Here is a 23,120-nt window from a genome sequence, read left to right as displayed (position 1 = left end):
TGCAATTGTTTAAATAAAAAAAAGAGAGACAAATTAGAACGTGTGCAAACCTACGTTCTTTAAATATGAACATTGTTGTGGAATTATATTCATGAATTATTGACTATAGTAGGAGGGGTTAAGTATTTTAGCATTATAGACTTGAAAGCAGCATACTACCAGATCACATTGGAAAAACAAATCACAAATGTTGACCACTTTTATTACGCCGTTTGGTGCATATACGTTTTTGAGGCTGCTGTTTGAGCTGGCCTCAGTGGCCAGCGTTTTTCGAAAACTCATGTTTAGCCCATTTAACCCGTTTACTGCGCCCGCGATTTTGCGGAAGTGCGGAACTTCCGCAAAACGGGAGGGGCAGTACTGGGGAGGTAGTGCTGCCGTCGGCCAATGGCCGACGGTAGCATGGAAGAGGTTATATAGGTGGTATTTGTTTGTAATTGTATTGTATATCATTTCTAATTGTATTCATTTATTTCAAATTATGTTTCTCCTTGATGTTATGAGTTTAATATGCTGAGAAGTTTGATATCAAACTTGTCAGTGTTTAGTGTAGCCATTATGGTGCTGTGGAGTTCGTAATGACAACCTCCCAGCACCATATACTCTTAATGGCATCACTGTACTTACAGTGCCCAGGAATGGCCCTGGGTACTGTAGGGGCACAGGGCTCATGCACCCGTGCCCACAAAAATATAATAAGTATAAGGCGCTTTCTGTGGATGTCTTTGTTTGAATGTGATTGTATGTGGGTATGGGTATGATTTTGGTTTGATTGTTTTGAGTGAGTGAATTGTGTGCCAATCTTTTATTGACATTTGTGTCCTTTTGGCTGTTGTTATACTTATTATATTTTTTATGTATGGGTTTCTGAGAAATTTATTTATAAAAATATGAGAGAGAAATACACTAAATGTGAACGATTTTTGATATAAACAATATGTATCTATGTGAATAAAAAGAAATCTTTGATATCTCCTAGTTGTTCTGTGGGCGCTTTCTGGGATTTTTTGGAATAAGCTCCTTCCTTTTAGTATTGGGAACTCCCCTTTCATGTTGCTTGAAGATGCCATGGCTGTCGTCTATAAAAAAAAAAAAACAACGGAAGTGCACAAATGTTTGTGTTCGTCAAGTGTGTTTACTTTTTATTCAAAATGTGGCGTACCAACTGAGGCCGACGAAAGTTGACCACTATACAATTACCTTCTATATTTTTAGTGGAGTGGCCTATCCAACCTACCCTACGGACCATTAATATTTCCTTTGTGTCAGCTAGTTGAAAGTTTTTATGTTTAGCTAGCCAATCTATGGTTTTGTTCCGGAGGTCATCCCATCTTTCTCTCTCAGTCATTCTAAGGGCAGGGACACCAGCTAGTATTAGCGTATACGGGAACGAAGCAGGGGGCTCTTATATTGGCCATATTGGCAGTTCTACTAGAGTTATGAGTCATCGTATGACTCCGTGAATCATGCTTCCTGTCTACTTTAGGGAGTGCTGTACAATTTCTCTGTGTATTCAAAAATCCGGGGCCAATTAATGACTCCTGGGGCCTATCGCCCGTGCTGGTCTGCATAATCTGAGTAGTATTACCACAGTTTCTTTCCATTATTTGTTGTGTAGTTCTATGTAAGGTTCTGTCCACCCTCTCGTTATTTCCCCCGTTACGCTCTTCAGCCATTCTGACCTCTATTGTTTCCTAAATTTTTTATTGTTATTTCTAAATTATTCAATTTGTCCCAAAGCTGTGTGAAGCCCTTGTTAAGGAAACCCTGTACTTCATTAACCATTACATCTACCGTTCTGGCATAACCAGTGGTGTCGGTACCTGTCGCAGCTTCCTTGGTATTGCCCCTTCCAGAATCGAACAACACAGGGCCAATATCTGTCTGTGTGCCAACAGAAGTGGTTTTACTTTGGCATCTATTTGGGTCATATTCTATATCAGAACTATCCATTACTTCAGAAACCATCACAGATTTAGATTTTCTTACAGGAGCCCCCCGTTTCCATTTTGCAGGCACTACGTCGTTTTTCCTTGCTACCCCATTTTTTTGTGCCTTCGTCCTAGTAACTCTACCCACCGCCACTTCTGGCGTCAGTTCCCGAGTTGAAACAATAGAAGGGGAGCTTAACGAAGATGAGGAAATAATGGGGGAATTAGTAGGTAAACCATCATTTACACTTCTACCCATGCCAGCTTCATGATTGTCTCTATGTGTTAAAGGGTCCAAAGATAATCGTCGCTCTGTTAGTTCAATCTCATGGATCAATAATGACTCTGCCCTAACTAAGAAGGCATCCAGTGTCCCTGCTGCACCCTTACGCTACTCCATTCCCTTAATGTACTCTGTTATTTATATATACAACAGGAACAACCAGAGTGCAGGGCAACAGTATCTAGCGAATTCCCAAGGCACGGTACCTTCCTACATCGCAGATGTCCGATCGGTTGTTTCCAATGGCAAGATGTTAGGGAGGTTGCCCAGCCTCTTCCGGGCTATGACGGGCACAGACGGGCCCGCTGCGGGAGCCCTGACCTCCTTTTAGGCGCCTCCTGGCGTGTTAGTGACTATGCGCGGCGTGACGGGCGCCGCAAGGGATGATGGGAGGCGTGGTCCTCCTGGCCTCCGGTCCGCCCGGTCCCGCCGGTTCCCTGGCTCTCTACTGCTAAAGGACTGGCAAGGGTCCAAAGTGCTAATCCTGCTGGGCTCACACCCCCTTTTAGGCGCCTCCTGGCCCACTGATGACGATGCGCGGCGTGACTGCGCCGCAAGGGATGATGGAAGGCATAGTCCTCCTGGCCTCTTGTCCGCCTGGTCCCGCCGGTTCCAAGGCTCTCCACCGGTAAAGGACTGGCAAGGGTCCAAAGTGCTAATACTGCTGGGCTCCCGTGCTGCGGGAGCCCTGACACTCTTTTAGGCTCCTCCTGGCGTGCTGGTGACGATGCGCGGTGTGACGGCGCCACAAGGGATGATGGGAGGCGTAGTCCTCCTGGCCTCAGGTCCGCCCGGTCCCGCCGGTTCCCTGGCTCTCTACCGGAAAAGGACTGGCAAGGGTCCAAAGTGCTAATGCTGCTGGGCTCTAAACATTTCTTTGACTGACTTTGAAGGAAATAAGTTATACAGCAGTGGCTAAAGACATTTGTAAATATCCCACTAATTCTGTTGATTACCTTGGTCACAGAATCACTTCTGAGGACATTATGCGCAAAATGTATCTGTTGAGAGCTTCAAAGTGTGTACCTACTCCAAAAGACAAAGATGAGCGGAAATCTTTTGTGAGTTTGTCAGACTATTATTCTAGGCTTGTGGAGGAGTATGCTGTCTTCATGGAAAAGGATGTTATGAAAAAGAGAAGCATTTGTGTGGGGTAAACTGTAAGACAAGGTGTTTCAGGATCTACACAAGCATCTGCAATGCAATAGGTCTCACATTTATCAAAGTTAGACCTATCTCTGTATTAAATAACAATGGTATTTACTTAGGTTTTTTGTTTGTGGGGTTGGAGGGAACAAAGGAACTTGGGCCAACTGGCCAGAAAAAAAGAAAGGTACGGCTGTCATTGTTTCTGATTAGGAGCGGCGTGCCGATGTGCGTAGAAAAACATAGAAAGATGAAGAAATAGAGTTGGGCGAGCCACACGACCACCATTGTTAAAGATTAGGGGGCCCATTAGGATGGTGGGCGGATTGCCCCCGCCAGGCTGGCGGTAGCCACCGGGCCTGGCGGGGGCAATCTGCCCGCCCTCCTCATCTAAATGCCCCCTGCCATATTAGTATGGCGGGGGGGACCGCGGCGGATGGAAACACCGTCCGCCGCTTTTCTGCCCCGGTCGCCTTGCGACCGGGGCGGAAAAGGTCTAACATGGTGGCGGTGTCTATTAGACACCGCTAGCCATATTAGGATGGGCCAGAACAGATGCCTTTCCGTGGCGGCGGCGCCGCCACAGAAGGGCATGCGGTCTTCACTTCAGGGGCCCCCTGCGGGCCCCCGGAGTGAAGGAGAGGTGGGGGGTGCACACAGCAGGAACCTGTGGTACCCCCCTGCATTTGCATTAACAAAGCAGCAGGCACCGCTCGGTGCCTGCCGCTTTGTTAATGCCAATGCATTCGTGCATTTTTAGCATTGTGGCAGGCGGTGCTGAGAGCACCGCCCACCACATTGCTAAAAATGCAGGATGCCCCCGCCACAGTGGCGGGCGCATCCTAATACCCCCCACGGGACCCCCGCCCTTATGGCGGGCGGTCCCAATGACCGATAGGATGGCGGGCGGACTAAGTCCGCCCGCCATCCTAATGGGAGTGTGGCATGCTGCGCAGCTAATAAAAAAATTAAAATTGAAAAAAGAAAGTTGTGTGAGCCGCGCAGAAGTAAAGAAAAGCACAGCCAATCATTATTAACGATAAAATGTGGTGCGCCTGTTAAAATAAACCACTTTCTACCATTGATTAATGCACTACATGCACATTTATACAATAATAAAACCCACAAACTAGAAGAACAACAATCTATGCCGACAGTTGCCTGCACTTAAAAAGTTAAGGCATAGTTCTCGGCATGCATGTGTAATATATATTATTTACAAGTTCTCATAAAACACTTTATTTTTCAACCATATGGGTGCCCAAAGAAATGCATAAATGTGTTTGCTTTCAGTACCTTTAACGTACCCGTTGTTCATGTATACATCTAGGTGCCTGCCATAGCCGCCGAAGAAGCGCTAGATGTCCTTCTCCCAACATGGTATTTTAATCTGCCAATGTACCCTCAGTGACCAGCGCGAGAAAGGGAGCGCAGGAATTTGGGTGGGCCACCCAGGAGAAAAGAAAGGCGCGGCCGCCATTGTTGCTGATTAGGAGCAGCGTTCTGCGCATCTAAACACAAACTTAAAATGATACAAATATAAAGTTGGGCGAGCCACACGGATGCCTTTGCTGAAGATTAAGGGGGCGTGCGGCGCTCATTAAAAACAATATAATATTAAAAACAAAGTTTGGCGAGCCACTCAGAAGAAAAGAAAGAGGCAGCCACCATTGTTAAAGATGATGGGTTGTGTGTAGTATCATTGGCCAGTTAAACCACAGGCAGCTTGCGGAAGCAGGGGAGTGCATGTCCTGCTTGCAACAGCAGCTAGGAGAAAGTCATTAATAAAATAGTGCTCAGACACTGTATATATAACTTACTGAGAAATAACACTTGTAAAAGGGACAGCCCTCCTGGGAGGTTACAACAAGAGAAAAGGCTGTACTTAGGAGGGACTACTAAGAATATTAACTAATCAAAAGCCACCATTTATAAAGGATAGTAGCAGGTACCAATTGAAAAGATGGGTGAAAAAATAAGCGGAGCTAAAAGTCAATACCTGAATACAGCATGTCTCAAAGAGACAACACACGTGCTGCCTGGACGAGACCTAAACAATTATTGATGACTGTATCTGCCTTAAAAACCTATGTATCAGGTGTGGAATGTAGTATAACAATTGATTCAAGTGTGATTGTCATTAGGGCTGTGCTATGTCAGAAAGTAAATGGAAGGGAGTGTACTATTGCGTTCGCATCAAGAATACTCAAGGATCTTAAGAGGAGATATAGCACTATAGAGAGGGTGGCGTGTGCATGGGGCATTGTAATATTCAAGACATATGTTTGGGGAGCACATGTTATTTTGAGTACGTATCACAAGCCTTTCTTATTCGCCTTTCACAAACACAAGGTATGCCTGGAGCATCTTCTAGACTCGTTAGAATGTTATTAAAGTTGCAAAAATACAATTTTAATGTATGGTATATTGCTGGATCTGCTAATTGTCAAGTTTATTGTATGTCACACCTGCCTGTTGAAATGGATACTGATGAGTTGGACATGTTCAATAAGGAATGTATTGTAGCAGGTGTAGATATTTCAAAACGTCGGGAAGAATAGATGAAACTGAATGGTACAAGGCGTCTGAAGTGGATATGATGTTAAAAAGGGTGTGCGAGTTTGTGGAGAAGAGTTAGACTAGTATTAAAAATGTACAGGGTGAATTGAAAAGCTTTTTCAAAATTGCTCATGAATTAACAGTTGAAAACAATCTTTTACAGAGGAGTGACCTAATTTACGCAATACTATTGTATCTTTGGCTCAATCAGGTCATTTGGGTTCTACTTCAGCCTAGATGATTTTGAGATGCACATTCTGGTGGCCAAGGATGAATACTTGTGTGGAGTAATTTGTTGACAGGTGTGATCAGTGTTTCTTGTCTAATAAACATTGGAATTGCCTGATGCACCGTGGTAAAACTTTTGTTCGATTTTACAGGACCCATGGTTTCTCTGCCATTGCATCACAAGTATTTGATCATTTTAGTACACTATTTCAGTAAATGGGTTTATTATGATTCTGTGGACTGCATGACTACTACTCAAATGGCAATTCATTTTTTGGCTAATATGTTCGCTGTGGAAGGTGCACTTTCGGAATTGTTTACAGATAATGGGGTACAGTTAATGTCTGGAAAAAAATGGAGCTGTTTCTGAAGAAGGATATTCGGCCTTACACTGTGTCATTATATAGTCTCCAATCCAATGGAGCTGTGGAAAGAGCATACAGGTTGTTGAAGGAGGAAGTACAAATTGCTTCAACTTGTGGTATGGATGTTGTAGAATTTGTCAGGTAGATCATGTGGGAGTATCACAACACACCACATTCTTTAATGGGAGTTTCTCCTTTTGTGATAATAAGATGTCCTCATTCCAAACGTATTCCTGAGTGGTTGAAAAGCAAAACCAGTGTGTTACCAGAGGATTATGTGGATTATGATGTTGTGAAATCTAGAGTGGAAGAGTCTCAACAGAAGATGAAGGCTTGGCATGATGATAATAGAAGATTGTTTAATAACAATTTGAGTGTTGGTATGTGGCTTATGTTTAAACATGAGTTTTCAAAGGCAGGAAGAGTGAATTTCATTTTCGTGGACCACATAAAGTCATTCAAGTGAAAAATTGCTCAAAACAGCTGGCCAATCGGAGATGGTGGTTTATTAGGAATTTGGTTTCATTGAAAGAATTCCAAAAACAGATTTTAAAAAATACATTGGAAAGTTCTAATGACATACAAATGTATTCGGCATTGTCAGATAGATTGCTTGATGGTGAACAAAAGGACACAGAAACCTGTAGTTGTGGTCTTTCTGAGAAAGATTGTGATGTTTTGTCAATGGCAAAAGGTGTTGAGTCATGTGAATTCCTGTGGTAAACCGGAATATGGTGGGGTTGCAAGAGGTGTGGAGGAGGTTACAACCAGGATGGAAACTATTTCTAAGAAACCTGCTTATTTACAGGATTTTCACACTTGATATAGATGTACAATAATTATATATTTTTTTGTTTTTGTTTTATAAGAAGAAGATGTTATATGGGTGGTATTTGTTTGTAATTGTATTGAGCATCACTTCTAATTGTATTCATTTATTTCATATTATGTACTGTATAGTGGCACAAGTGTGTCACGAAAGAGGAGGGAAGATAGAATGTTTGTAAGGTTAGGATGCCTGCAGTTATTTGCCATCCAGCGGACCAGGAAAGTGTTGGAAGCTGATTGACGGGCTCTGTTCTGTATCGCTTACGTTATCAATAAAACTATATGGAAAACGTATGAGGCGTTGTGAGGAAGCCACTTGTAACACAACCTTACCCAGCTGCATAACAATCAGGGCTTAATGGGGGGGCAAAGAGGATAGCGGTGATGGAGAAGCATGAAGAAATGGAGATAGCACTTTTTCATCAAGTCTAGTAACAGCTGCAAGAACTACTTTGTCCCATCACCATACCCTTAACCTGAACTCTGTGCGACTATGTAAAGATCCCTGAAATAATTTGGGATCACCTGTCTAAGCAGTGGAAAACTAGGAACAAGTACAGAAAAGGCAATGGCTTAAGTGGGCTGAGAAAAATACTTTCTGCATTTTTCATTAAGCATGACTCCTACTAACATATTTGGGTGTTTATAACATTTGTTTCTGTATGTACAGGCCATATCATAATATGAAAAAAAACACTGTAATACTAAATGAGGATGATAGACTACTGACAGTTCTTGGCACGCACTCTTTTCTGATAGCTACTCAAAATTGTTGACATGTTACTTTGCAATGTTTGAAGATTATAATATTTCAATTTTGTTTGTGTTGTACAGAAGCAAAGGGCAGTAAAGAATCAAGCTGTTCGCCTGCAGCTCAAGAATTGATGACGCGACTGGGGTTTCTCCTTGGTGAAGGGATTTCAAGTTCTGCACACATGTCTTTGGATGTCAAAAATGAAACCATGGTATGATGTATGCTTGCTATAAGAAAGGTTGTACGGTTTCTAATGCATCTCTTGGGCTTGAGCATTTTCCCAGAACTACCAATCTTGACATTCATTATTTATCACAATATAGTGTATGCTTGCATTCAGATTCAAAAAGCCTCACCTGTGGCTAATCATTAGTTTTTAAAAATGATGAAATCTGAATATTTAATTAGAAGACAGTGGTGCAAAATAAACATTAATTTCACTTGTTGAAACTGCAGTCTACTTTACAATAAACCCATCTTCTTGAATTCACAGTGAACTGTGGGGCAGGAGTTTAAAAAATTGCTAATAATCATGCTTAGACGTGCTTTGAAATTGATAGTCAAGATGCATTTAAATGGCCCACATATGCTGCATCTTGTTGATCTACCTTGAACTGAGTTGTGGTAAGCCTGGTTGTGATGATTTTGCTTTTTGATCTTCAAGTCTGCTTGTCCCCATGTGTCTCTGCCAAACTACTGTCTTCTTTCTTGAGGACTATCAATGGGTCCTGGGTCGGTGAACAGAACGGTTTTGAGGGCCTTTCAGAATGAGCAATGGGAATAGGGAGGTTAAAGCAGTAGGGCAACATAGTCCACAGATGGTGAGGGTTTTAGGTTGACGTATGGGGACTGTAGAAGGCAGGCTAGCAGAGTGGCGATGACGTGCTGGCTTTTTTGGGCTTTGTTTCAGAAAAACTGTAATTTTGTTTAGAGCAGAGATCCTAGGCATGTGTGGCGGGCATTTCAGTGCTTACAGGGATTTTTTAAGGCCTTGAAAGAAGTAGGTAGGAATTGTGCAGAATTCAGTGAAGTAGAAGGCTAAGTAGGTGTCAGGGAGATGCATCCAGTAGTCAAAACCCACCAATACCAGGAATTGGTTTGTACTCTGTGGGTGAGAAAGTCTGTGAGTGTTCCATGAGGTGGTAGCAGAGAGTAGTCAGACTGGACTATCTCTGCCCCCAGCGAGGATGCCGTGCTGTAGGGGAGTGGGTGCATCTCCATTGGCCCATTACTATTGTTGTGGAGACCTTTCCACCCACCCCCACCCCCAATTGCGTTGGACATGTTTGTTTATTTGTGGAGTATAGTTTTACCAAGAAGGCTTCATGGTAGTAGAAAGACTAGGAGGTAGGAAACTCACAGGGAGGAAATAACTTGCGTATAGTACAACCTAGGAAAAATAAGAAACAAATAGAATTTTAAAGCCTTTCTAAAGCTTAGATGATATTCACGAGGATGAATATGCCGCACCACTTTTTAAATTTGTTTTTTATACAAGACGTTAAGTAATTTCCTACATAAGAAAATTATCTGCTCTGAAATCCAAGATCCGGGTGTTGCTAAATATTGTGTTTGCTTTGTGACATATTATGTAAGTCATACTGGATCCCAAACATCAGTCCTAACATGGGAATGCTTCTGCGCGCGCGTTTCCCCTACTGATCGTCATGCGGCCTCCCCAATATTGAATCTTTCAGTTGTAAGACCGATGTTTACAAGTTATACCCTGAAAACACATACACAGGCCCAGCTCTTTGAACTAATCCCAACCTTCCTGTCCACAAATGGCACAAATACCTGTAATTCCCACTGCTTCCTATTTCATCCCACATCAAAAAGTACTTGTCTGGTCTGTTAGCGGAAGCATCTCTGCTTGTTTTGCTCAGTAACAGGAAATTGATCGGATGTCCACCCAAACATTTTTCAGACTGGAATTGCAATAACATATCCATTATTTTGTGCTACCTGACCGCCCCTCAAACTTTCAGTCCAATAGATGATTATCTCGCTTAACAATGTTTCTCTGTATCGTGCATTTTTTCTCCTGAATTCTCATATAATGACTGCAGCTTACTAAATGCTCACTGAGTGCATTTTTCCCAGAAAGTGAGGATCAGTAGAAGCAGGTTTTTTTGTGAAAAAAAGCTCCTCTTTAGAAGTATTAGTCTTATATTGACAAGATTCACGTTTATGGTTTCTTGGCACAAAAATAGCTTCTTAATACTGATAGCAGAACCACATGTTCCAATTATGCGAGTTTCTTGCTTCAACAAACGGAATTTAAATGGGAGTGCGGACGTCTTATCAGATGGAACATTTCATTGTTTTTGGCGAAATGTTATTTCCTTTACACTCGCATGCATGTAAGAACAAGTCAGTCAGTGCTCTCTGAGCTGATAAAGGTGGGTTGTGTTGTCCAGGATTTCAGAGCAGATGTGATGGAGAGAAGAAGGCACGTATCCCTTTTGGAGATAAATTTAGAGTGCTGTCCAAAAGTATCTACCTGCATCTTACAAGCCGTGTGTCCCTCACCCCTCCACATAGTATAGTAAGGCTGACTTTTACGTCTGAGGTTAGTCAAGCCCTTTTGAGAATACTAAAATTGTGTCAGTATGCGCACGCTTTCAGATCAGCTCTCTTCGGCCGCTGGTCTATTTTTTGTGTCTCACTACAGCATATGGTACAGGGCCAGCCTTTTCAGCCATTGGCTAACTTCCCCCTGTGAGTAACAGCATTCTGCTATTTCAATAGGAGCACATTCAACACACAGTAGTTCCCTCCAGTGATTACTATTGAAAGCATGAGCTTTTTGAGACTAAATATATGTTTGCTTGTAGCCAATGCTTTCTGTTATATTAGTGGGGGCCCAGCAGCTCCCCAAGCAATAAAGTTTTACAAAATCCATGACAAAACAAGCATTGACAAAGCCAAAAGGCTAGCAGCCAAAGCAAGCCTTGTTCCCTTTGCCAGTGCTCTTTCCTTAATTGCAGGTTGTCTGTTTGTTAGCAGTAGGCCTCTGTGTAATGGCCGTCTCTGTTTTCGATGCTCTTCGCAGTGCACAGCAGCCGGCCACGGTATAAGCCCGTGCTCCACGCTCACGAGCAGCACCGCGTCGCCGAGCACAGACAGCCCCTGCTCCACTCTGAACAGTTGCATCAGCAAGACGGCGACGAGCAAGGGCAGCCCCTGCGGGACCCTGAGCAGCCCCAGCTCCACTCTGGAGAGCCAGGACAGTGGCATCATAGGTAAGCACGGAACACTTGGCACTGCCCTGCACCGACTGAACCCCTCAACACCTTTACCTGGAAAATGCATATTTTTTCACATCCCTTGAATTCACTGGGAACTTTTAGTTTGTGCACACAGACGTGTCACGTCTAGCTAACGCTGAAAGTGGGTGAGGTTTAACATTTCGCAAGTAGGTCTTTGTCAAGTTGATTAGGCTGTGAATTCATTAAGGCTCTGTTTTGCTTCTGAGCTGAGGACATGCTGTATAAATAGAATGTGTTTCAACTCCCAGAGGACCCCGGGGCAGCAGCCAGAGATGCAGGATGGCTTTTGTGTTTGCAGGTGTTTTTTATGCTAATTTTTTCACACAGGTACGCTGTTCAGAGCAGCTGTTAGTGCAGCAGTAGGTTGCTCATGAATAATTCACTGCACACTTAACAGTTCCCCAGGACGCTCACCATAACTGAGGGATGAAGTTGGGAAGATGAGTGCAGAGGTTACTATAGTGTAGGTTATCCCACTGTAAACCTACAGTGCGCAGAGTGGGGTCAGTGCGCTGTTCTGCGTCCAATCATACTAACACCTCATTTACTCAAATGCTTGCACCTTGTATGTGACGTCAGTTGTCCATACTGTTTGACCGCCTTATCGTGAGTACCATCTTTCCTTTCCCTCAGATCCTGGCTTGATTCTCATTATTACTCTACTTCATGCAGATAGACTGAGTGTCTTGTGTTTTTTAGGGCTGGTGTTATCCAAGCCCATAAAATATACATATATACTATACCTATCTACTTACTTACAGGGGCTTTCAGTCAGCCCTCTTTATCCAGTGGTCCACTGCAGATAGAGATATTCTGCTTCCACCACCCTCGGTGTACAGCATGGGGTTCGGGGTGGATTCAACCTCATCCATCGTTTAACTGATTGTGAGTGACAGCATTCTGCTCTTGTACAACATGCACATCCACACCGGAAGTAGCCCCTTCAGTGCCAAGGACTAAAGCTGTAATGTGCGTTTTTACATTGAAAATTCGTATACATTTTTGCTTTACGAAAATGGCAGTTTTCATACAGTGTGTCCCTTCATTAAAAAAAAGAAGCATTGGCAAAACCAAAAGGTTAGCTGCCAAAACCATACCTATAGGCTTAGACCGGACGTCATTAATTACGTTGCCCTATGGAGTGATGGAATATAAATATAATAAATATATTTGCATAACTTACTAATAGTTTAAACTGTTCATTGTCAGGATTTTTACATTCCAGATGTTTTTCAAACTTTGCTATTGCGTTGTTTTTATTCAGATGTGCCTCAGAGCCCCGAGTACAGGAATCAATTAATTTAAGATAATTTCTCAAAAGTCAAACATACAATTCAAAAAAGGATTCTGAGTACATCAAAAAGTACTGAGGTCAACGGCTATGATAAGCCGATTCTTGCCAAGTATTTCGGTTGCGGTAAGGTCGTCAGTATTTCATGACTATTGGGGAAACCTAGAAACTTTAGAGTACGTGAATCAGCACAGCCCACAGAATATATGTACGCAGAGCAAACCTGGGCCATTTGTCTTATACATTCTCGAGTCATGTATATTGCAGTGAGGCAGATGGACCGAAAACTTGTGTTTCCTTCGTTTAGTTTGGCGGTGCATTTAAGTATAGATTTGAAGTTGATTGAGTTCACCATAGGCACCTAATCAAGAGGTGCAGATGTCGAATTCAATACTGTGGTGCCTCCAACATAAAAGAAATATAGCAAAACTTTACATCTTCTGAGCAAAAGGGACCAAGTGCCATATGTACGAAAAGCTGTTCGCAATTTGCAGTCAGTATTTTTTGTGACCAGTAAAGAACTTTATGAGCCGACCTACCTACCTACTAATTGGTCATTTGTAAAAATCCGAATCAGAGTGGATTGTAATGTGACTTACCAGGTGAATATTCATGAAGTATGTCACAAATTGTGATTTATTCCAATTGATAGCTATCACAGGGATGCCGAACGGCTATGTCAGCAGGCCATCTTGTCTGTTTTTCAATAAGCATTAAAAAAAAAAGGAAACTGCTGCCTTTAAAAAAAATGTTTTTAGTAATAGTTTGTTTGAGAGTTGGCAGTGGTCGCCTGGACCACTGCACCCCAATAAACTTTTTAAAAATTATTTGCGAATAGTTTACTACTCCAATTTGTGAGTTAGTAACTTTTCAATGTTTTGCAACTGGATTACAGTTGCAGAACATTGATACTTTGTATAATAAATCAGTATATGGATGAGATGCACACAACACACCGCTTCCAAGTAGCTGTTCAGTAAGGGGTCGGAAGCCATCCTAAAACTGGAGTTGTGCATTTGAAAAGGCATTTTTCGAATTGTGAACTTCAAATCGGAGCGTTTTCTATTGTAAAAATGCTTCAGACATCTGACGCTAAATCCCCAAGATACAACCTGCAGACCAGCCTGTCTACCCCGCCAGTGCCCCACCATTCCGTCACGGGGCTAGCAGGAAAAGTCAACATCAAGTTAAGTGAATTGGCTCCAGGTGCTAGAAATAAGAGTCTAGCTTCTGAAATAAAATTAAAGATATGTGAAATAGTAGCATACCAAATGAGCCTAGCATTGTCTAAAAGGAACCCTGTTAGTGCAGACAGGGAAACATTCTGCCCTGGGTGAGATTTGTGTCACAGCACCCATAAAAGACGTGCCTAGCTTTTGCTAGCACAATATTGTAGTGCTTCCTGATGAAGGGGTCACACCAGAACAATGTCATAAGTGTGCTATACAGACAGCAGGGTAGCATTACGTAATAAATATTTATAAACATATTTCATTTTAAGCTCTTTTTCATGCTGTAGCACATATATTTTTTATTTAAACCAGAGACAAATTAAGTGCATATGGAAGTATTAGAGAGTGGCACGTGTTACCTGGAATGCCCATAAAACACTAGCACACCGCGCTGGAGTGTTTTTCACTCCATTGTCTTGTTAAGTTCTGTAGTAGAAGACAGAGCATAGAGACGGCAGGTAAGTTCAGAGTCCTTTATTGTAAGCGCAGGAGGAGAGACAAGAGCGGACTCTTCCAGGCAGGAGCTAACAAGCAACTGCCTTAGAACAGAACGCACAGTTAAAACAAACATGGAACTAGGGTAAGTGGACATTGTAGAGAAATCATAGCATGCAGATGACATTCTGTGAAGAACTAGAACAATAACTTAAGTAACACATGTACTACACGTTCCCATCAACTTCTCATCTGGGCCGTAGCTCTCATGAACAACTATTTTGAAAATTTTGAGCCTAAACAGCACTGCCACATTGAGCATGTCTCTGATTTGGCGCACCGCTTCAGGCCTATCACACTGAGAAATCTAATAAATCTACCTCCCTGAGCATGGGTCAGCACATGCAATCTTAAGTCCGCTCCAGTACTCTGGGGCCTTGCACTAGGAAGTTGAGCCCTGCTCCCCCTAGGGGTCCTCTTTTGCAATCCTGGTCTTGACAGGAAGATGAATCTCGTGAATACTCTTGTCATCTTCTCCTCTATGCACTATATATGTGGGTGCCACTCATTCCTCTATCTAACTACTACAGACTACCCAAAACACCCCAGCACAGTTGCTATTGCATTCACCCATGTACCAATCTGTGTTCTTCCAGCTGCCTCCTCCTTCACTGGCTTCCTGTGGAGAAGCAAATTAAATTCAAAGCCTAATGCCTTGCATTGAGGGACTTTTCAGACACCAGTCCTGTATTTATTAAACACAAGACCCAGCCTTATGTTCCCGATAGAGCAGTTAGATCGACCAGCTGTAATCTGGTGATTCTTACAAGGACCAAAAGAGCGGGAGGGCAGTCTTTTAAATACTTGACTTTCAAATGCTGGCACTCTTTACCACTTCAGCTTCATCCTAGTCCTAACTAAGTTATCTTTACGAAGTAACTCAAAACCTGGGTTTTCTAAGGCATCATGAGTGTGTAAATGATACTGCAGTAGTGCTGGGAAGTCCTGGTTTGGTAGTCATGCGCTTTATAAAAACCCAAACATAATCATACCAATATGCCGATGCCCAAAGCACAAGAGGTAAACAAAAGCAGCTGAGACTCTGGGCTCCACCTTTCTGGATATCCTGCCACACCCTTTTTGATGGTAGATCACCCTAAATCCAGAGGCCTATCACACCCATGAGTGACCTCACCGCTTTTCTGGACAATTTAGATCTTTGATGTTGTAGTTCTTTTGGGAGCATTAGGGCTAGTCCTGCCACCAGAGAGTAGGCATACTGTTTCATTCTATGGAAAAATTGATGAGTTTTTAGACTCTGTGATTTGAATTGATTCCTGCCCCTTTAGAAGTCCAAGGTGTTGGCTTTTAATCAGGTCCATACAGATGTCCCTGGTGATTGACAAAAATGTTTGATGGAGCTGCAGGATCCCTACTTTCATCTTCTTGTCCAAAAGACTACAGGATTTGACTCCATTTAGCAATGGTATACCAACACTACCACTACCGCTTTTTGGTTTCAGTGCAGCATCCTGACTTTTACTAAAATCCTGGTGGTGGCCTTTATATGGGAGCAGAAAGCCAACTGTTCTCTGCTGAAATGATTTTCCTATCAGAATAGCATCAAAGAGGAAGAGTCTTGTCTGGCTTTGATCGTTAGAACTTTAAACAGTCCGCCATTATCAGTAAATTATATCAAATCCTCCTTATTCCATTCAAGAGGTTTCACCTAATTGGGGAAATCTAGGGTGCTACCTGGAGAAGATATTTAGTTTACGGGCAGATTACTTCATGAACCACATGGTCATGTCAGCTTAGTGGTTACAAACACTCCTGGCAGCACAAGCATCCTGCAATAGGATGCCTAGCTCCACAAACGTTCTCTAACATGTTACCTAGCGGAACACAGGAGCTATTGACTCCTTTACTTTTCGGCGGTCAACTGTTTCCCATAATTCTTGAACTCAGCCCTTAAACAAAACACTAGATTGACTTCCTTTTAAATGATGGAAACTAAATGAACAACTTTAGAAAGTGTTTCAAGTTAAATCCCAATGCATGTACAGGTGCCCACACAGCTGATAGTCGGATACATAATAAGAGTAACAACTTCACATTATAGGTAACATTATTAATTTCTCTGTTTGCTAAGGTTACGTTCTTTTTTCCAGTCCCAGTATGCTAGAAGTGGCCCTTTAAACTGAGAACAAAATTCCTCAAGACTTGCGTCTATCCCACCAAGCAAAGTATGTTAATTTACATTAAATTATGAATGCAGATCCAACCCACTTTTGTTATATTTGTTCCTTCTTTTAGATTAGTGCTGAAATATCTTACTCGACTGTGTAGCTGTATTATAAGGAATATATTAAGGAAGACACTACAATCTTGTACTCTAAAATCCTGATCACGGACCACAAATATGTATTGCCCTTTATGAGACAGACCCTGATAGAGTCCACTCACTTAAACTTGTCCAGGACCATTGTAGAGAAAGACAGACAAGTGATAAACCGGTCAGAAAGTTCAGACACAGCACCTCAGTTTTGTGTTTTATTTTGCCCGATATGTTCTGTAAGACATTTTCTTGGGATGCCAGGGCAGTGACATGTTATGATGCAACCATTTTTAGGGTTGTTGTGTACCATTGGTGTCCAGGGACCACTATGCTCTTGCACTGCAACTGAATTACCAAGTACTCCCTTTAAATAGTTGATTCTTAGTGTACTCTTAGGGGACTCAAAGCTTACTCAAGTAGGTGGTGTGCTGTTAGAAACTCAGGAACTATATAGCACAATAGACCACGTGTATTAACTGTAATGCCCATCCAGTTCGTTTAAGAAAAAACATATTAGTTACGGGTATGTAATTATTGTACACTTAAAAGTAGGAAATCCACCCCCAAAGAAAGCCAGAATTATCTGTGCCCTTCTGAACCAGGGAACCAGCCCCAAAAGCTATTATAGTTCCCTTGCTCCAGACACAACTGAGAAGTTTAACATTGAACCCTACGGCCAGTGAGGGATGCTTTGAGTCAGATTGGATTGGTATACCTGCGCGCTGGTAGGTGGTGCCGTTTGGCTCCGTGTGGCGTCGTCCACACCAGAAGGGACATGCGTGGTGCTCATATAGGCGCCACCCCAGGACGGTGACGTCAGTTCATTTCCTTCCGTGCCAGCAAGTGCAGATCCGTAGAGAATACAGCTAGTCCTTTTTTGACTGGAATATTTATTTAGACCCTTTTGTTGAGGATTTTGTGACATTGTCTCCTGGTGTGGCTGGGATGTCTAAGAGGAAGGCTGGATTCAAGCCCTGGAGCTCCTGTCACTGGCAAATGTTGGTGACGGACCTGTACTTTGTCTGTCTCTGGTGTGTTGAAAGTGACCACAACGCCCAGACCTGTGTCGATTGTCGCAGCATGCACACCAAGCACTTGAGGGAGCGATCCCTCAAGCTCCTTGCCGCGCGACGCTGCATCAGTCTCGATCCGGTTGATAGGAAGGTCCTGGGATCAGTTACAGAGCAATCGATCTTCGCCTGGGCCATCTCCGTGCCTTCCTGACTTTCCGGGAGCCAGAGCGAACCCCGCCCACTTCTGTGAATTTTATGAGGCCAGGCACCTTCTATTGGGGTGACCCGTTCCAGCTGAACCGCCTTCGGAATCACAGGTTTGGATAGGGCTCTTACTTGTCTTCCGCCAGGGAGTTTGCCCTTGGCACCAATTGTCCCCATGGATCCAGACCAGCACCGCTCGAGACACCTCAACTTTTCCTTGTACCAGCACTGCTGTCCATGCTCCCGGTGCCCTCTGGTACAGAGCTGGATGGGCGTTGCCTGGCTCTGATTACGGTGCCTACTGAAACTTATTCTTATGGGATGGAACGGGGAAAAATTGGAACGGGCCACTGGACCCTTATGATTGCCAGTCCCTGTGAGGAACTGGAGGAAGCCAGTGGACTCTAAACCTCCACTAGATACTTGCGTGGCTACAGCGGGAGGGAGCCTCATTTGCTATGGTGGTAAGAAGGGCCGCCGAGGTCCTGGACCTTAACCTGCCCTTGGTGGCAGTCAAGAAATAATGTCTTGCGAAGGTGCTTCAGCCTGGAGTCATCCCCCGAGAATCACTTCTCCCATTTATTGAAGCCCTCACCAACGTCCTGCTGGGGCCTGGTCTGACCATAACACAAGGACTCCTGTGAATAGGACAGTTGCCATTCACCGATGTCGTACTGGGGCCTGGTCTGAGCCCTAAACAGGGGCTCCTGAGAATAGGACATTTGCCCGCCGCCATCGCCTCACCCCAGGGGACCCAGGTTTCGTCACCTAACACCCTACACAGGTTAGAGCTTAGTGGTCGAAGCCAACACCTCCCAAGTAAACCGTGGCACATTCCCTACCACCCCACCGGATAGGGAATCCAAAAGGCTGGACACCTTAGGCAAGACATTTTTTTCCCCACCAGCCTGTCACTGCGGTCGGTGAACACCGTGTGCCTTTTGAGCCGTTCGTCCAATTCACTCTGGGATTCGGTTGCACATGTGTGGCCTATGGTTCCAGAGGAGGCCTGGGCCATACTCTCCCAAGCTATGGCTGAAGGGAGGGACGCACCTAAGTTCACAATCCGATGTGGGGTACATGACCCACTCGCTAGGCAGAACTGTTTCTTCGTTGGTGGCCTATGGCACCACGCCTGGCTAAGGGCGCATGGCTTTTCAGGGAATATCCAGGCTTTACTTATGGACATGCCAATGATGGCTCCCGTTTCTTTGTAGAAAAGGTGGACTCAGTGCTGGAGTGCTTAAACAATATCAGAGCTACGGCCAGATCCTTGAGCCTTTCCATGGCCCCTTACAACCCACAGTCCTCCTTTCTCTCCATTGGTGACCACAGAAGGAGTTTCCAACTGCGTTTCTACCCGCCCAGCCACCACAACACACAAACATCCCGGCCCCTGCATGGCCGAGGATGTGGTACCCACAGACCCCCGTAGGTCTGTGTAAGTCGGGCCAGTCCACCATTCCCTTAGCAGTTGCAGCCTCAAGACCTCTTTAGTCCTTCCACCGATCATCATGGGCAACCAGTGGGGGGCAGGATATGCTATCACCTGCACCAGTGGAGGTTGATAACATCCGAATGCTGGTTTCTCCTGGTTGTCTGAAGAGGCTATTCCCTTCCCTTCATGACCACCCCTCCACCCACTTGAGATAGGCTGACGATAGACCATCTTTCTTTACTCCGCTGGGAAGTGGCGGATCTCTTGCCCAAGGCAGCCATAGATAGGGTCCCAGCAGCAGAAGTAGGTCATGGTTGCTATTCCTGCTACTTTCTGGTGCCCAAAAAGGACGAGGTCTTCATCCTATCCTAGACCTGCGCCCTCAATTTCTTCCTGAAAAAGGAGAAATTCAAAATGCTCACACTCACTCAAGTCCTGTCTGCTCTTGACCTGGGAGACTGGATGGTAGTGTTGGACTTGCAGGAGGCGTATTTCCATATTTTGCCTGCTCACAGGCGTTACCTGCGGTTTACAGTAGGTCATGAGCATTTTCAGTTCACCGTACTCCCTGCGCCCCTTGGGTGTTTATCAAAGCGATGGTGGAAGTTGCAGCTCATCTGTGGAGCTCAGGTGTGCCAGTCTTCTCTTACCTCGACGACTCGTTGTTGAAGGCGGTTAACCCCGGTCAGTCATCTCCCACCTCCAGACTACGGTGGACCTTCTGCACTCGCTGGGTTTCACTATAAATGTGCTGAAGTCACACCTGACCCCTTGTCAGATGCTGCCTTTCATCGGAGCTGTTCTGGGCACACTGCAATTTCAGGCTTATCCTCCTGAATGGCTAGTAGGGGATATTCAGGCTATGGTATTGATGTTTCAGCCTCTATCTTGGGTTTCGGTGAGACTGACTCTGAGGCTACTGGGCCCCTTGGTGTCATGCATCCGGCTTATGATATTTGCCCGCTGACATTTGCGGACACTGCAGTGGGACCAGGAGTTCTAGTGGGTGCAGTATCAGGGAAATCTCTCTGACATGGTCGAGATCTCGAAGGGCACTGTAAAAGATCTGCAGTGGTGGTCAACAAACTGCAATTGGGTCAGTAGCAGACCCTCCCCCTTCCCCAACTAGATCTAACAGTAGGGACAGATGTGTCACTTCTGTGGTGGGGCGGTCATCTGGGAGGGATGGAGATCAGAGGCCTCTGGTCTCTAGCGGAATCCGAACTCCACAGCAACTTGCTGAAGCTTCAGGCAATCAGACTGGCATTGAAAACCTTTCCACTCTCCTTCAAGGGAAGGCTAGTGCAGGTGTTCATGAACACCACCATGTGGTGCTGCAACAAACAGGGTGGGATCGTGAACCCTCTGTCAAGAGGCCAAGCGTCTAGGGACATGGCTGGAATGTCAGGGCATTTCCCTGGTGGTTGAAAATTTGGTGGGTTCTCTGAATGCCAGGGTGGATGAACTCAGCCAATGATGCCTAGTGGATCACCAGTTGGATCAATTTGCCTACCTGTTAGCTTCGCCCCTGCCTGCTAAGGAAGAGGAAAGACTCCCCAAAAAGAGCGGTGTCATTCTACCTTGACCGCACAAAACTATTCCGGGTGGACGATCAACTATTCGTGGGATATGTCGGGCCAAGAAAGGGACGGCTGTGCAGAAACGGACCTGCTCCCGATGAATCATGCTCTGCAGTAAATTATGCTCTGCAATGGCCGATAAGCAACCCCCAGAAGGTTTGCTTGCTCATTCCACCAGACCAAAGGCTGCAACCACTGCAACAGCGCACAGAGTTCTGGCCCTCTATATCTTCCAGGCAGCAATATGGGCCTCGCTGCACACGTTCTCCTAGCACTACTGCCTGTACAATCGGTCTGTCTGGAAGGGCACTTTGCTCGTTTGGTCCTGTAGGACTTTTTGGTATGAAATTGTTTCGTAGACCCACCTCTGGGAAGGTATTGCTTGGGTATCTATTCGAAGATAAGGAATCTGCATCTATAGGTCTCTATCAGATGGACAAGTTACTTACCTTTGGTAATACCTTCTCTGGTAGGGACCATCTAGTGCCAGATTCCTTACCGATCCTCCCCACTCTGCGAATGAATTTCTAGGGACAGGGCTTTCCCCTTTTGGGGCCTTAGTTTTACAGACCAGTGGTCAGTGTTCTTTGTGGCTTTGCGCTACTGGCTTGGTAAAGGCGCATAAAGTGACTTGCGCACGCTGGGGTGGCGCCTATAAAGCCATCGCACATGTCATTTCTGGTGCAGACGATGCCACGCGAAGCAAAGCGACGCCACCTACCGCCACACAAGGGTACGGCTCAAAAATATTTCCATATCCAGTATGATGCCTGAGGATAATTCTAAGGTAAGGTATCTGTGGCTCGATAGAATCTCATCCAGCTAAGGCGTTACCAAAGGTAAGTAATTTGTTCTTCGGGCCTTGTTAGCAAAGGGCTGTTTATTAGTGTTTCCTGTGCACTGCCATTTGCAAGATAGTAGTGGAGAGGGGTGGGACAACTGCAGTTTCTGTTGTTGAAGGTGAGTATGTTTTGAGAAAGGGTGTGTTCATAGGCCTGTCCCTAATTACTGCTTCAGGGAGGCTGGTGGTGTTGTTTTCGATACTCAGCTTAGAGCAACATCATTGCTACCTGTTGTGATAACCATCAGCTTGTACAAAGGCTGTGTCTATGGAACAGCCACATCATGACATTAGAAAGACTGCCAACCCATACTAGCACTGAAACCTTAGGCTGAGGATACACATCCCATGTCTGGTAAATGTGTATAAAAGTGGATTCAAACCACCCAGTTTTGTTCCAGTGAGACTGACCAGGAAGGGAAGCCCAATGAATTTCCAAAGTGGCAAACGACCAGAGAAAGCAAGCTGCTGTTAAAGAGCAAGCTAAAAGCTGCCCAGGTTTGGATGGGTCCCTGGTCTCCCTGAGCGGTTCTTGCCAAGAAACGCACCAAGACTTCTAAAAGTGGCAAGTATTGTCCGTGATGGGCACCGTGCATGAGACTGAAAGACTGGTACTCCCGACATTGAAGTTGGAATACTTCATCACCACTAGGGTAGGAGCCCTGAGTAGTCTGGAGACCTTAAACGTCAGAAAAAAACCTTATAATCACTGTTAGCCTGGAGGTTGCACCTGCCATGCCAGCTACTCATCTGCACCTGGCCTAAGGAGGCCACTACTGCTGAAGGCGAGCGCTACTATGTTAGCTACTGTGCTGACATCTTCAAGCATTCAAGTTCTGAGGAAGGCCCCCAGCTGTTGCTTCTCCAGTTCAAGAGCAGGACTGCTGTTCGCATCCATCCCGTAACATCTGATCTGCAAGGCCAAAAAATGCAGGTAACATTGAGGCATGAAACATGAGTGACGAATTACCTCAACCACCACAGTCTGGGACCCAGTAGCCCCTTTCTACCTTGTGGACTCCCAAAGGTTTGTCGGCAAGTGGGTTAGGATCGTCAAGTTCCAGTCATCTTGAACAGAACAATATTTTTAGCTTGAAACCAGCTTCACCTGTATACAGCGGCAGATACAAAGTTGGTGGGAGTAGACCTGGCCTTATTTCAGTTGAAGGATCACTGTTTAGAGTGAGAGTAGGGGGCTTCTACAAACGAGCATTGGGAGATCCTTATAGCACAAAACTGTGATGGACTCGGAGGAGGGGTACCATGATAGGGAAGGAGTCCTGTAGTGTCTGTTTTCGAGTCCCTTAGCACATTTTTCCCAGACACACCGGAAAGTGAGTGTAACAGAATGAATGATCCTGAGATGAAGGTACCCGGAGGAA

The 23,120-nt window shown here is 44.7% G+C and overlaps 1 protein-coding gene across 2 annotated transcripts in view; it reads left to right on the top strand.

Annotated features, from left to right (window-relative positions):
- Window positions 1–23,120, top strand: part of TANC1 (tetratricopeptide repeat, ankyrin repeat and coiled-coil containing 1) — a 770,747-nt gene that overhangs the window by 438,768 nt on the left and 308,859 nt on the right. For both annotated transcript variants that reach the window (XM_078681701.1, XM_078681700.1), the window contains exons 5-6: window positions 8,175–8,305; window positions 11,150–11,339. In XM_078681701.1, coding sequence (XP_078537827.1) covers window positions 8,175–8,305; window positions 11,150–11,339 — 321 coding nt within the window. The remainder of the gene's footprint in view (window positions 1–8,174; window positions 8,306–11,149; window positions 11,340–23,120) is intronic.

This window comes from Lissotriton helveticus, chromosome 3_1 (genome assembly GCF_964261635.1).
Source record: "Lissotriton helveticus chromosome 3_1, aLisHel1.1, whole genome shotgun sequence".
NCBI classification, from domain to species: domain Eukaryota; kingdom Metazoa; phylum Chordata; class Amphibia; order Caudata; family Salamandridae; genus Lissotriton; species Lissotriton helveticus.
This window is presented reverse-complemented; position numbering and strand designations above follow the sequence as displayed.